This window comes from Anomaloglossus baeobatrachus, chromosome 12 (genome assembly GCF_048569485.1).
Source record: "Anomaloglossus baeobatrachus isolate aAnoBae1 chromosome 12, aAnoBae1.hap1, whole genome shotgun sequence".
Lineage (NCBI taxonomy): Eukaryota > Metazoa > Chordata > Amphibia > Anura > Aromobatidae > Anomaloglossus > Anomaloglossus baeobatrachus.
The window spans coordinates 74,370,180-74,386,824 of NC_134364.1; the positions used below are offsets into that span (position 1 = coordinate 74,370,180).

A 16,645-nucleotide genomic window follows, 5' to 3' on the forward strand; every position below is an offset into this window, starting at 1 on the left:
CTTCTGTCACTTAAAATGAGCAGAATGGCTATGTTATGTTAATGGGGGAGGGGAAGGTGAGGGCAGACACCACTGGTGCCGCTCTTTTTGGTGAGGAAATTATCCAAAAAATGTAAGACTGCCCATAGACATTAGATTGTCATCAGGTCTTGATGGCAACAATTGGATCTGCTAATGAAAACCTCATGTCCCTGGCCAGCAACACAATGTTCATCTTCATTTTGTGGTGAATTTGGGGTTTTTTTTGTACTGAGAATCCTGAAATTACCTACGTAATTATTGACCTACTGCCTTTTACATGCCACCATCCCACAGTAACAGGCATTGGCAGAGCACCAATATCAGCATATTGCTAGGGTAAAGTCCCATTAACCTTTATGCCTTCATTTTTTTGCCAATTCATCCATTTTCCGGGCTTCCAATATTGATGGTCTATCCTTGGTATAAGTCACCAATGTCTTAGGGGACTCAACACCCAGCACCGCCACCAATCAGCAGTTATTAGGCTGAATGGAGCTAGACCTTACATCACCGGTTATTGTGTAATGGCAACTCAACTCCTATTCACTTATGTAAGAGCGGAGTTGCCGTTCTTGGCAGTGGTCACTGAACAGTATGGAAATGTATGCTGTTCTTGCCGCCAATGGAGGTGATATTATCTTGGTGTCAGCCCCACTAATCTGATATTGTTGACACAAACCCCCACCTATGATACACATTAGGTTAACATCAGCCGAACTCACTGATATTGATGGGTTCATCCAACAGTCTAATGTGTATGGGGCCCGAACAAGTGATTTCAGGGGAGAAAAGAATCCGACATGTCGGATCTTTTTGATCTCCCAGGGATAAGCCGGCCCCTGAAGAGCACAGGAACATTCGGCAGAGTTAGCGTTCCTCTGTATGAAGGAGTTGGGCGAGATAGCTGCCAGCCGAAACATCATTCAGCCAACAGCTATCTAAGGAATATGAGGTGCTGAAGGATAGGTCATCAATATTGGAAACCGTTTAAGACCTAAGAAACCCAAGACTGACTGGTTGCCAAGGACAATTTGTCTGACAAAAGTGTACAAGCCCTGTGGTCATTAGACAGTATCCCTAGCAACCAGGCGGAATCTAATCAGCCAAAGTTACATTTTGAAAAGTAGAAATGCGTCCTGAAGGCAGCAGCCATGAAATTTCACACCTTAGACAATCAGAATTTTCAAAACTAAAAAAAGAAGTTATATTTTGTGTCAGTGGGGACAATAATCACAAAAGATGCCAAAGTTGAAATGTCCTGCTTGTCTTGTTTTTCTGTTGATTTGAAGTGTGTGTTTCAGTCCTAAAACTGGAACCTTTGCTGATATTTTGGTATGTCTTCTCTTCTTTCTCCTTCGCTGTGTCCACGTTTGACCACAATCAGGTTTTCTTCTTGATCCTTCAGTGAGCCAAGGAGCAGCATATAGTCCAGAGGGGCAGCCTATGGGAAGCTTTGTATTGGACGGGCAGCAACATATGGGCATCCGACCTGCAGGTGAGAGGTCATCTTTCTCTTCATATTCCTACTGACTCACACTCAGAGTTTTATAATGATTTTATAGGGGATTTTACAATGCTAGGAGATTGGTAATCTCTTCCCTTTAAAATGAACTGACCTGCAGCACCCGCAGCGGCCACTACATAGTGTATGGAGCTGAGTTGTCCTGAAACTCATAACAGTTGATCTGTGGGGGTCCTCATTGTTGAGCCCCCACTGGTCTGCAGCACCCGGTAGCAGCCACTACATAGTGTATGTACTTGTGCTGTTCCAGAGCGGATAACAGCTGATCTTTGGAGGTCCTCAGTGTCGAGCCCCCACTGATCTGCAGAACCAGGCAGCGGCCACTATGTAGTGTATGAAGTTGTGCTGTCCCAAAGCTGATAACAGCTGATTTATGAGGGTCCTCATAGTTGAGCCACCACTGATCTGCAGCACCCGGCAGCGGCTACTGCATAGTGTATGGAGCTGTGCTGCCCTGAAACTGATAACAGCTGACCTGTGGGGGTTCTCAGTGTCAAGCCCCCACTGATCTGCATTACCTGGCAGTGGCCACTACATAGTGTATGGAGCTGTGCTATTCCAGGGCTGATAGCTGATCTGTGGGGGTCCTCAGTGTTGAGCCCACACTGATCTACAGCACCCACTACATAGTGTATGGAGCTGTGCATTCCAGAGCTGATAACAGCTGATCTGTTGGGGGTCTTCAGTGTCGAGCTCCCATTGATCTGCAGCACCCGGCAGTGGCCACTACATAGTGTATGGAGCTGTGCTGCCCTGAAACTAATAACAGCTGACCTGTGGTGGTCCTCAGTGTCAAGCCCCCACTGATCTACAGCACCCACTACATAGTGTATGGAGCTGTGCATTCCAGAGCTGATAACAGCTGATCTGTTGGGGGTCTTCAGTGTCGAGCCCCCACTGATCTGCAGCACCCGGCAGTGGCCACTACAGAGTGTATGGAGCTGTGCTGTTCCAGGGCTGATAGCTGATCTGTGGGGGTCCTCAGTGTTGAGCCCCTACTGATCTGCAGTTCTTGGCAGCGGCCACTACATAGTGTATGGAGCTGTGCAGGTCCAGAGCTGATAACAGTTGATCTTCGGGGGTCCTCAGTGTTGAGCCCCCACTGATCTGATATTGTTTATGTACCTTAAGAGTAGGTCATTAATATCCTAATAGTAGAAAACCCCTTTAACTATATAGTCCTCAGGTTCTGAACCTACCACTTATATAGATGTAAAATAAGTGAATGCTGCTCATTAAAGAAAACCAGACAAAAAATTGTGTTTTTGCAGATTGCAATTAGTCAGATTTGGTCACTTTCTGACAATGAATCTTGATCACCTAACTCTGAGTGTTTGGATGGACTCTTATTAATTACCATTGGACCTATTGACTTCTTGACTTTGATAAATAAGGATTAAGGCCCCCTTTCCATTATTCACACCATCTGCCTCTTTTTTTTCTTTTTTTTTTTTTTGCTCTAGGGTGCTACAAAAACACTGGAGGGAAACTGAAGTGGGAACTGATCCCCAAGTTTTCTATGCGATTTTTTTTTTTACCCATTCATCCGGTGTATAAATTGTTGCACTAGACACTTCAAGGAGCCTAACCAAAAAATGTCAAATGTTGCGGAATTCAGTCTGGTTCTTTTTTTCCCCTGTAATTAGTAAAAAAAAAACAAAAAAAACACAAAACAAAAAAAAACAAATAGAAACGAATCTTAATATGTAATGTTAAAGGAAGAATTTACAAAATGATTTATATGAGCAAAATGTGAATGAAAACCAAGATATATCTATCGGTGTCGGTATATTACACATTCCAGCTAACTGTATTTTTCTAAAGAAAAGGCTAAAGTGGAGCAAGAAAGTTTACAAAGTAAAAACACACCAACAATGTGAAAAACACTGCTCAGTAAAAAAAAAATACACAAAACTTCATATCCAGCAGAAGAAGCCTTCATTCCCTATATTTTATATAGGAAACTATTATAGATGTATGGATGTGGATATCCTTGATTGTACAGCGCCCCCTAAAGGCTTTTGTGAACTTTTCCATTGATATTACATTTGTACCTTTTCGCTACATTGTAATCTACATAGACCTATTTCACCCATGTGAACGGTAGTAGAATTTATATGAAGGAAAAAAATAGAAGTTATATTTTTAATACAAACTTTTTTTTTTAATTAGGGATTTTTTTTTGATAATCTGAAATGTTATACTGTTATATTGTATATGACACTGCTATAATGCCTGTGGATCTTACAGGGGGCGACAACCCTAGCTTTTTTTTTTTGCATGATTTTATTATATGCAAAGAAAAAGACTGATGGCACATCCTACCTTTCTAATGTGAACAGGTGCAAACTGAACACGAAACATATAGGAACAAAAAGGAGACAGTTGCTAAGATATGTGTAACAATGAATATGGGAATATAGACATGCATTACTGCTATAAGAAACGTAAAAATTGAGATACTTTGCACACAAAAATGGCCAGTATTATGTGAGCCCAACAGCAAGGCTTTTATTATATATATATATATATATATATATATAGATATATATATATATATAGATATATATAGATATATATATATAGATATATATATTACATACATGTGTATATATATAATATTTCTCTCCATATATACATGTGTGTATATATATATATATATTTATATATATAAAAAAAAAAATATATATATATATATAAAAATACGTGTGTGTATATATATATACATATATACAAATATATATATATATATGTATATAAATATATATATAGATATATATATATATATATATAAATATACACGTATATGTGTGTGTGTGTGTGTGTATATATATATATATATATATATATATATATATATATATATATATATAAAAATATATATGGGAGAGGGATCCAGCAAATATCAAGAGGTCCGGTTGGCATAAAACTATTGATTTATTGGTAGAAAAATTTAAAAATATAACAAAGCTGTATATAATAAGTTACAGGAAATAGTGCGTTACGGACAACGCGTTTCGGCGGTATAAACAATATTCAGGATAACAGGAGGAATCATTCAATCAGAGCTGTCACGGGTGAGCTGGCTACATCCTCATTGCCTATATAAATAATATATATATATATATATATATATAACAAAAAGAGGTTGCCTTGATGATGGCTGTTGGGCCCACATAAAACTGGCCATTTTTGTGTGCCTAGTATCTCAATTTTATATAGTCAAATTCATTGATTAGACAGTCCACTTTTTGTGCAATTCTGTGCAAGTGTATATGTATATATCTAATGTTGCTATAATGTCTTTTTCTGCTTCTTTTTCCATCCAGGGCCGATGAGTGGAATGGGAATGAATATGGGCATGGATGGGCAGTGGCACTATATGTAACCATTACATTGCAGAGCAATCACAAACAAGGGGAAGTAAGTATCTTCAGGATGATGGGTCTCATGGACACATAGTGCCCAATCTTTTTTACAGCATTTGCACCTGATTTTTTTCTGCTTTTCTCTTTGAGCCATACCCGCCTTTGCAGTTGTGCTTTTTTAAGTCTATTTTATATGTATTTGCCTACCCTCCACTGTGTATGGCGTTTAGGATTTCCAGATGTTTTTGTCCAATTCATCATCTGAGAGTTTTTGAAAAGTTGCAAATGTACTCCATTCCTCCAATTTTTTTTTTCCTTCAATTTTTATGCCAATTTGCAAATTGTGCATTATTGGCTATAGAGGTGACATAAAATTTAAAGACAAGAATAAAGTCTATTTTTTACTTTTTGCAAAATTCCTAAATTCATGCATCATTTTGAAGAATTTGTTACAAAAAACATCAATAAATATCACAAGACAAAAAAAGAAAAATGGCTTAAAAAAGCAAAAATGTTCGAGACCAATAATAGTTGAATATAACTTATACTGAAATATTGGTTTTCTCAATATCACCAACTTTACCAGAACATATGTAACTCAAAAGGTCCAATTTATCTTTCGGGGGGGGGTTTAAGTCACATTTCTATTGTGATGGTTCTTGATAATGGCACATATGGTTGAAGATTTTGGGGTAAAATTAGAAATGCTCTTTATTTTTTTCTTTAACCTTTTTTGTCACTTTTTAATACAAAAAAAGTCACATTAAATGTGACAAAGTTTACAGACGTACAGAACTTCACTCCTGGGAAGACTGAAGAAAATTTGCTAAAAAATGTAGCGACTTTTTAAAAAGTGGTAACTGATGAATTATGTGAAAACATGCGGAAACCCTAAACCTCACCCACAATAAATAGCATTAAAAAAAAAAATAGGCTAACATATAAAATAGACTTTATAAAAAGTGCAAATTAAAGGAATAATAAGGTGCAAATGAAGAACAGGTAAAAACACCATAAACTAGAGACAAACAGGCACAAGTGCAATAATGAATTGGGCTCAAAATTTGTGAAATTATTATAAGGGTATAATCACAGGTGGCAAATTTGTCACAAAATTTCTGCAATTAAAAAATGTATTTCATATATATAAAATGGGTTGTTTCTGCCACGTGTGCATGGATTTCTTAATATCAAATACAATCATTGAAATGTTGTCAGCAAGTCTGCCATGTGAAGCCTTCAGCTAATCAGTGGCTGCTGGTAGGCTGCCATGTGAAGCCTTCAGCTAATCAGTGGCTGCTGGTAGGCTGCCATGTGAAGGCTTCAGCTAATCAGTGGCTGCTGGTAGGCTGCCATGTGAAGCCTTCAGCTAATCAGTGGCTGCTGGTAGGCTGCCATGTGAAGGCTTCAGCTAATCAGTGGCTGCTGGTAGGCTGCCATGTGAAGGCTTCAGCTAATCAGTGGCTGCTGGTAGGCTACCATGTGAAGGCTTCAGCTAATCAGTGGCTGCTGGTAGGCTACCATGTGAAGCCTTCAGCTAATCAGTGGCTGCTGGTAGGCTACCATGTGAAGCCTTCAGCTAATCAGTGGATGCTGGTAGGCTGCCATGTGAAGCCTTCAGCTAATCAGTGGCTGCTGGTAGGCTGCCATGTGAAGCCTTCAGCTAATCAGTGGCTGCTGGTAGGCTACCATGTAAAAGCTTCAGTTAATTAGTGGCCGGCTACTGTTAGTCTGCAATGTGAAGGCTTCAGCTAATCAGTGGCTGCTGGTAGGCTACCATGTGAAGCCTTCAGCTAATCAGTGGCTGCTGGTAGTCTGCCATGTGAAGGCTTCAGCTAATCAGTGGCTGCTGGTAGGCTACCATGTGAAGCCTTCAGCTAATCAGTGGCTGCTGGTAGGCTACCATGTGAAGCCTTCAGCTAATCAGTGGCTGCTGGTAGTCTGCCATGTGAAGGCTTCAGCCAATCAGTGGCTGCTGGTAGGCTACCATGTGAAGCCTTCAGCTAATCAGTGGCTGCTGGTAGGCTGCCATGTGAAGGCTTCAACTAATCAGTGGCTGCTGGTAGGCTACCATGTGAAGTTTCAGCTAATCAGTGGCTGCTGGTGTATCCTGCAGCGCTGACGGCATATTTGGTCATATGATCGTTGGTGGACAAAGGGCTCAGAGCTGGTTCAGGAGGTAAGTACATTTTTTTTTTAGTTTATGCAGCACCTTGAAGAAATTCATTCTGGACAACCCCTTTAAAACCTCCATACACGTAATACAAATGAACAGACCAGCTCACCAGCTAATTTGCATGGTGCCTCTGAACTTTCCATAGTATAAAGGTAAAGAAAGATTGTGCACGTTACGAGTTCACCTGGTAAAGTGGATTTACTGCGCTGCAGGTCGGGGTGAAGAATGTGGACAGAGGATGTGAGCAAGTAGACAAAGGAAGATATCGAGACAGGAGCCTCACACAAGAGTGGACAATGTATAGTTAATTCAGGACTTTCAACAATGTTAGTAGTGTTAACAGCTCCAGAGAAAACTTTATGCTTACTGCAGATGAAGGGTTGACCAGCAAACAAATGGATAGCCGCTGGCAGCAGCAGACAGGAACAGAGAAACTTGGCAGAGACAATAACTCGGAAGCAACAGCTTTTGTAATGTGAACAAGTCCAGAGAAGAGGGATGTTTAAAGCAGAAAAGAAGATTGTTTAGTTGCAGGTTTAAGCTAAGACGTAAATGAAGACCAAAGTAACAAACAGGAGTTGCTTAGAGAATTGCCAACCATGACCCAAACTCCAGAGTAAAGGCTAACAGAGCGTAAAGTTACTTAAAGAGTGAGTGTCATTTTCACTTTTATTTCATAAATCAATAATACACATGAAAATAAGCAACTTTGTGATATATTAACATATATCTGACAGATCTGCTTCTTTAGCTGCCAAAAATGATCCCTTTGCCATTACTGAGATAGGAGATGGCAGCTGTCACTGATGAGATTCTATGTAGAGAGAAGAGGGAGGATGGGGCGGAGCTCTGACTATCCCCTCCCTTTGCCTTTAGCTCCGCCCTCTGTTTCTAGCTCTTCCCATTGTCATAGAATCTCATCAGCACCAACCGCCATCTCCTATCTCAGTAATGGGAAAGTCTTCACTGAATACAGATTTTACCCCAGAATTGAGAATTTGATAATGACTGATCAATACTGGCAGAGAAAGAAGCAGATTTGTCTGATAACATATATATCAAAGTGTTTCATTTTATATGTATATTGATTTATGAAATAAAAATTAAAACGAGTGTTACACTTTTATACTCTGATACATGAGTGTCAGACTCGGCCATAAAAGACCTTGGGTGATGATTTCATTGGAGTTCATCGGTCAATTTATCAACTCTGACGTGAAGCACAGCAAACGGCAGCGGACATAGAGGAAGGGAGCAGAGCACGGCCTTGGAGCAGAGAGAGGAGTAACAGGGCAGTTTGATTTTAAACACCCAAATATCCAAATCCTTTTGTTCTCAGGGGAGATAAGCCACCACCAGAGGATTCCGGCCCTATTCCCATTACTTAGGGAATTACTTTACGGAATTCTACGGGAATTACTCAGGGAATTCGCTGCCAGATGATTTCAGCAGCGGCTTTCTACCCTATCCCCATTGCTCAGAGAATTACTCTATGGAATTATATGGGAATCACTCAGGGAATCCGCCACCAGAGGAATCTGGCAGCAGCTTTCTGCCCTATTCCCATTAAGGGCTCTTTACACACTACAATATATCTTACGATGTGTCGGCGGGGTCACGTCGCAAGTGACGCACATCCGGCATCGTAAGGTACATTGTAGCATGTAACAGCTACGTGCGATTGCGATTGAAAGATAAAACGTTCATCGCACGCACGTCGTTCATTTCCTAAAAATTGAACGTCAGGTTGTTCATTGTACCTGGGATAGCACACATCGCAGCGTGTGACACCCCGGGAACGATGAACAGATCTTACCTGCGTCCTGCGGCTCCCGGCTGGCAATGCGGAAGGAAGGAGGTATGTTGGCGGGATGTTTACGCCCCACTCATCTCCACCCCTCCGCTTCTATTGGCCAGCTGCCGCGTGACGTCGCTGTGACGCCGAACGTCCCTCCCACTCCAGGAAGTGGATGTTCGCTGCCCACATCGAGGTCGTATGGACGGGTAAGTAGTACGTGTGACGGGGGTTAATCGTTTGTGCGACACGTTCAACAAATTGAACGTGCCGCACATACGATGGGGGCGGGTATGATCGCATACAATATCGTATGCTGGATCGTATGGTATAAAGCAGGCTTTACTCAGGTAATTCTACTGGAATTACTCTACAGAATCCTCTCCCAGAGGATTCCGGCAGCAGCTTTCTGCCCTATCCCCATTACTTAGGGAATTCTACTAGGGAATTACTCTACGGAATTCTGCAAGAATTACTCGGGGAATCCGCCGCCAGATGATATCGGCTTCTGCCCTATCTCCATTACTCAGGGAATTACTCTACGGAATTGTATGGAAATTACTCAAGGAATTCGCCACCAGAGGAACCTGGCAGCAGCTTTCTGCCCTATTCCCATAACTCAGGGAATTCTACTGGAATTACTCTACAGAATCCTCCCCCAGAGGATTCCGGCAGCAGCTTTCTGCCCTATCCCCATTGCTTAGGGAATTCTACTAGAGAATTACTGTACGGAATTGTATGGGAATTACTCAGGGAATTCGCTGCCAGATGATTTCAGCAGCAGCTTTCTACCCTATCCCCATTACTCCGGGAATTACTCTACGGAATTCTATGGGAATTACTCGGGGATCCGCCACCAGAGGATTCCGGCAGAAGCTTTCTGCCCTATCCCCATTGCTTAGGGAATTACTCTATGGAATTCTATGGGAATAAGGGCGGCTTTGCACGTTGCGACATTGCACGTGCGATGTCGATGGGGTCAAATCGAAAGTGACGCACATCCGGCGTCGCAGTCTATATCGCAACGTGTAAAACCTTTTTGATACGATGAACGAGCGCAAGAGCGTCGTTATCGTATCATCGCTGCAGCCTCCGACATTTCCATAATGCCGGTGCAGCGACAGGTGCGATGTTGTTCCTCGCTCCTGCGGCAGCACACATCGCTGTGTATGAAGCCGCAGGAGCGAGGAACTTCACCTTACCTGCCGCCGGCTGCAATGAGAAGGACGGAGGTGGGCGGGATGTTTACATCCTGCTCATCTCCGCCCCTCCACTTCAATTGGCCGCCTGCCGTGTGACGTCGCTGTGACGCCGCACGACCCGCCCCCTTAGGAAGGAGGTGGTTCGCCGGCCAGAGGGACGTCGCACGGCAGGTGAGTGCATGTGAAACTGCCGTAGCGATAATAATCGATAATAATCGCTACGGCAGCTGTCACTAGATATTGCACGTGCGACGGGGGCGGGACTATCGCTGCAGCATCGGTAACACATTGTTACTGATGTCGCAGCGTGCAAAGCCCGCCTTACTCGGGGATCCGCCACCAGAGGAATCTGGCAGCAGCTTTCTGCCCTATCCCCATTACTCAGGGAATTCTACTGGAATTACTTTACGGAATACACCCCCAGAGGAATCTGGCAGAAGCTTTCTACCCTATCTCCATTACTCAGGGAATTACTCTATGGAATTCTACGGGAATTACTTGGGGAATCCGCCCCCAGAGGATTCCAGCAGCAGCTTTCTACCCTATCTCCATTACTGCTGGCGAATTCTAGGGAAGAGATGTAGGGTGTCTATCCTTTACCTCAGCAGTCTCGGGAGGTTTAGGAGGTTAGAGATATGTACGTCCTTCCCCCTGAAGAATTTTCCATGTGTCATAGCACATTGGTTAGTGTATTATACATGGGTGGCTCTAGCAGTCACTATGTGCTATCTTGAGCTCTTCAGCTGACCTTGATCTTCCAGGCATGAACCTGGAATGTCAGAAAATTCATGTACTCTGGAATAATAAAACAGCAAAGTGGTTTCTTTGTACGAATCCTGCTGCGCTGTGCCTGCGCCTCATTACTGTGCACCTGAAGGGTTGTCCTGCCTTTGTCAGTGTCCTCTCCGTACCTGCATCCTGAAGGTGACTCGTCTTCCAGGGCATTAAATTCCTTCTGTGAAATTAAACGTGTTTGAGATTAAAAGCGGGAGATGTTGGGGCTAGCGAGATTGTCCTCGGAGTGATATAAATCTGTTGGCCTTGGATGGATGCCCAAATGATCCCATATGCAGAGATGAGGACTGTTGGTGGCACTCGTGACGCCTTGCTGGGGAGACCCTGCGTTTTTTATCATTCTTGGTTATTTTTTTTTACATGTTGCTTCTTCCTATCAATTGTTACACCCAGAACGGAGGGAAGCAGTCAATAAATTTAAAGAGAGACACATTTAGGAGCAAGTGAATATGAAGCAATGGATTTTTCACTGAGGGCTGAATGACTGCACTTGGATTAAGAAATCCATTAGACTTTAAAGCTTCAAGTGTTTTTGACGTATTAAAAAAAAAAAATGTGTGCGGCTGCCAGTTTCATCCCCTTGGCTGAAGGCAGCAGAGCAGACAGAATTGCATATAACATTGAAACTTCTTTGTTTAATGAGGCCGAATATAGGAAGACGTACCTTGATTAAATCATTCTGTATATGTAAATAGAGGCCAGCATTTCATAGCCGATCTCAAGGGGCCGCCGTGACATCCACTGATGGAGCCAATTTTCCTATTTCTTCCTCCTTTTTACAAATGCAGTCAGGAAACAGAAAGCAATGTACCCTATAACGGCCATAGAGAAAACATTTTCTCAGCTTGGATAATTCTTAATATAGGCCATATAATTTCTAGCCTATTTAATTACATAACATATTTTATGCTTCATGACCAATTACATTAATAGCTTAATACAGAAGAATATTATCCTCTCTTGATTTGATTATGCAGCCACACAATATGGTATATTTGGTACTTAATTATCATCATCCATTGAGTAGGCTGCCGGGCTAGAACAAACACGGGCCAATGATGCAGCCTGGGATACTGTGTGTGGATGGCTCCAGCGCTCCTGAGAATAAAAAGGCTGCATATACAATGTATAGGAACATCTGCCGGACGCCTCCCATGCAGGTGTGTGAGGTTAAAGGGAGCGGGGCGCTGTGGTAGGCTGCGGTGGCACACGAAATACATGACCCACTGAATGAACTCATTGCTCGGTGCCACCGTAGCCCACCCTGCACCATCTCTGCCCACTGGTATTATATAACTGACACTCAGAATACCTAAATATTTACCAGTTCACACCTATATACCTATATATGCCGGAATTTTTATAAATTTGCACATATATTTAATTGCAGCAAGTATATAATATTTAATTGCATACTCTAGTATGGTATAAATTGCATCACCAAGCATACCCTGTATATGTAAAATGAGGGAGCGCAGGACTTACACTGATGATCCCACTATGTCCAGCATCTGCACCATTGAGGCCAACCAGTGCAATTAACAACAAGACGCTTTTCTTTTCCATATAAAGAGGGTGTTCAATATGAGCCCCAAAATCTGCATCTAGTTTTAGAGGTGTTTAGACCTAATTGGGCAGCACGGTTAGCACTGTTCAGTAGGCAGCATGGTAACCCAGTGGTTAGCACTGTAGAGTGGGCAGCACATTGTCTCAGTGGTTAGCACTGTAGAATGGGCAGCACATTGGCTCAGTGGGTAGCACATTGGCTCAGTGGTTAGCACTGTAGAGTGGGCAGCACATTGGCTCAGTGGTTAGCACTGTAGAGTGGGCAGCACATTGGCTCAGTGGTTAGCACTGTAGAGTTGGCAGCACTTTGGCTCAGTGGTTAGCACTGTGCAGTGGGTAGCACATTGGCTCAGTGGTTAGCACTGTAGAGTGGGCAGCACATTGGCTCAGTGGTTAGCACTGTAGAGTGGGCAGCACATTGGCTCAGTAGTTAGCACTGTACAGTGGGTAGCACATTGGCTCAGTGGTTAGCACTGTAGAGTGGGCAGCACATTGGCTCAGTGGTTAGCACTGTACAGTGGGCAGCATGGTAGCTCGGGTGAGAACTGTAGGGCTAATTTGGTAGCATGGTGGCTCAGTGGTTACCACTGTACAGTACGGTGGCTCAGTGGTTAGCACTGTACCGTGGGCTTTCTGGTAGCTCAGTAGTTAGCACTCTACAGTGGGTAGCACGATGGCTCAGTGGTTAGCACTGTTACTTTGTAGCGCTAAAGTCCTGGGTTCAAATCCCACCAAGGACAACATCTGCAAGGAGTTTGTGTTGGTTTCCTCTGGGTTCTTCCCATACACCAAAGACGTACTGATAGGGAATTTAGATTGTGAGCCCCGATGGGGACAGTGATAATGATGTCAATTAAATAAGTGAGTAAAATAAATAATAATTAATTACATTTTCAATACCATGTCTGGATCAGGCTGCAATCCTTATGCTTTACACCAGTTTAAAGCTGGATAAGAATTGCTGTTTGACCTACCTAAGTTATTAGCCATCTGCAATGTATGGGGGTGTAGAGGAACCAGTTGCATTCAGGTGCTGGTATCCCAGAGGACTAGCGCATATTATAACTGACACATTACAGACCTTACATTGGGGTCCATCAGTCCCAAATTAAACCTCTGATGCATCTTTGTAATAATAACCCGAGCCTATTGTTACTAAGTGCTTCTAACCCGCAGATGTGGAGTCTGTTCACACTATAACTTACCACAAATAACTGGTTCATGGACTACTGGAATAAAACTTCCCATACTGGGCAGTGTAACAATCAATGATATTCATAATCAGATCAATTATTATATGTGGGCAGATTTCCAAGAGAATAATATTAGGAATATTTCCAAATACTAGAGAATATATGTTGTGCGAAGGGGAAGAACACTGAAAGTTATGAATACATGACAGAATGGTAGATTAGTCTATGATCCTGGTCCACCACTGATTACTGGAATGGCACAGCTCTGTATAACATTTAGAGGACATGTTACCAGATCAGAAATGTCCAGTTTTTGCTCTTATTTTATTTACAGTTGCTCCCTTGAATATTTTCTTTTTTTGTTTTTTAAAATCTCTTATACTCTTTCAAAAATATGGGTCTTTTTATTTGGTGTTTATTTTGTAAGAACTTTACTAAGGGGGTACAGGGAGCCTCGGGGGCCGTGACTCTCGGGAGCCTCGGGGGCCGTGACTCTCGGGAGCCTCGGGGGGCGTGACTCTCGGGAGCCTCGGGGGGCGTGACTCTCGGGAGCCTCGGGGGGCGTGACTCTCGGGAGCCTCGGGGGCCGTGACTCTCGGGAGCCTCGGGGGCCGTGACTCTCGGGAGCCTCGGGGGCGGGACTCTCGGGAGCCTCGGGGGCGGGACTCTCGGGAGCCTCGGGGGCGTGACTCTCGGGAGCCTCTGGGTCGTAACTCTCGGGAGCCTCTGGGGCCGTGACTCTCGGGAGCCTCTGGGGCCGTGACTCTCGGGAGCCTCTGGGGCCGTGACTCTCGGGAGCCTCGGGGGCGTGACTCTCGGGAGCCTCGGGGGGCGTGACTCTCGGGAGCCTCGGGGGGCCGTGACTCTCGGGAGCCTCGGGGGGCGTGACTCTCGGGAGCCTCTGGGGCGTGACTCTCGGGAGCCTCTGGGGCGTGACTCTTGGGAGCCTCTGGGGCGTATGTTTAGGCTGCTCTGCATTATTATCCTGTGAGCCACACCCACTTATAAAGTTCTTAAACATTAATAGTAATTAAAAAGGCCCAGATCTCTGGAGCCATATGGTGGATTTAAAAGACAAAAAAACCTGAAATACTTAGGTGAAAAGGGAGAAAAAATAAGAGCAAGGAATGTCCACTTTTGACCTGCTGACAGGTTCTCCTTAAACATCTCTATGTGATGCTAAAGTGGCCTGACCTCGGTATAAACCAGAGCTGCAAGCACGCCCACATGTATCTAGGATATATCCTCCTTTAAGGATAAATATGGGACTGTTCCTCCGATAGGTTCTTCATCTCTACAGCTCTAAAACAAATTCAGACCCAATAATGAAAAAATCACTACTAAAATAACAAATCTTTTAAGAACAGATTATTATTGTATATTATTACTGCATTTATTATGGAGAACCCCTTAATAATCAATACTTTCTTTTTTTTTTCAGGTCTGCAGTACATGCCAGGGGACTGTCTTTCTCAGGGTGGTCCTACGAGTATCAGTTTGGTACAACCAGCTCACACTTCTCCCCAGTTGGCATCACACCCTTCCTCAAGACATGGACCACCGGTGCCCTACATCTACCATCAGCCATGGTGACACATGGAGAATTTGCTCTCCCAGGGATGGCCATGTCTGCACAACCACCCCCATCACTCTAAACAACCCCAACTTTTGGAGTCTCATCCTGTCCAGGAACCCCATCACTTATAAGGAACCTCAAGGGAAAAGATAATATTTTAAGACTTTTGAACTTTGGTCAGTTTTCAAATTCCAGACAGCTGTGATTTTTTTAAATTTTGTCAATTTTTTTTTTTCATCGACAACAAAGGACCAATGAAACAAGACATAAATGTGAAGTCATGGGTTCACTTTAATGCCCATTAAAAAAAAAAAAGTCCCCTCTGGAAGCAGAAAGACTCAGAGATATAACTACTGTAGGATAAATCATAGGAACTAAGTTAACTTGTACATTTCTGTTGATTTAAATAGTTTTAGAAGAGACAAAAAAAGAGATATCCTTGTTTTTCCACACTATGTGTGTTGTTCCCAAATGAATGACTTGGCTCAGCCAGAACCCCCCCTGTCCATGGAAAGCTACAGATTATTTTTACCTGTGACCAGCGAAGAACTAGACCAAGACCTGGACTAGAACAATGGTGGTGACACATGTCTGTGCTCCTGTCCCTCAGCACTACAGGACTTATTGATTGGGCCAGAGACACAGATATGACATGGACAATGGAGGCACCATCCAAGATGTGGACATATGGAGAAGGGGGGACTTCCTGCAATCTGGTCTTTGCACCAAATGACAGACTGAAGTTAATTGTAAACTCAAAGATTGAGGCGTGAATGAGCGTGCGGCAGTGAGCGAGCGAGCGCGAGTGTGCGGCAGAGGATGAGTGCGAGTGATTGACAGTAAGGAAGACAATACTGTAACAAAATTTGTTCAGAGTTCGTTCTATTAATGTTTCATGTTAGATATTCTATGTGTTACCTCAATTGAAAAAAAAAGAATGTTCTCCTAGTAAAACCTGCTGTGGGATTGGTATTGTATGTCCATGGATAATTTCTTTCTCAGCACGTGTTCCTCATTAGAGAAAAATGCTGTTACCTTTAAGCTTTGTCAAATTTACATTAAAATACTTGTATGAGGACTGTGAGTTTATGTTTAAAGAAAAAAGGTGTTACAAAAATGCGGTAATAAATATTTCATTTTGGATTTTTTGTGGGGTTTCTGTGTGGACTTAGTTTTGCGCTACATGATGTCATTCCAAAACAACACTGAAATTCAGAAATTCAGGATATAATTTTAGATATAAATATATATATACATGTATATATATATATACACATATATATATACACATATATACATAAATACATTATATATATATATATATATATATATATATATATATATATATATATATATATATATAAATAACCTCACATTCTGGTTTTATATATCTATTCTACTATTATTGTTTATTATTATTATTACATACTT

At 42.6% G+C, this 16,645-nt stretch overlaps 1 protein-coding gene across 9 annotated transcripts in view; it reads left to right on the forward strand.

The window, feature by feature from the left end:
* Positions 1 to 16,362, forward strand: part of MEIS2 (Meis homeobox 2) — a 207,396-nt gene extending 191,034 nt beyond the window's left edge. For 4 of the 9 annotated variants that reach the window (XM_075330370.1, XM_075330371.1, XM_075330367.1 and 1 more), the window contains exons 11-13: positions 1,406 to 1,516; positions 4,873 to 4,966; positions 15,080 to 15,169. In XM_075330370.1, coding sequence (XP_075186485.1) covers positions 1,406 to 1,516; positions 4,873 to 4,931 — 170 coding nt within the window. In that variant the 3' untranslated portion in view covers positions 4,932 to 4,966; positions 15,080 to 15,169. Of the gene's footprint in view, positions 1 to 1,405; positions 1,517 to 4,872; positions 4,967 to 15,079 lie in introns of all 9 variants that reach the window. The other 5 variants (XM_075330373.1, XM_075330374.1, XM_075330369.1 and 2 more) reach the window with 3 other exon arrangements.
* The last annotated feature ends 283 nt before the right edge of the window (positions 16,363 to 16,645 follow it).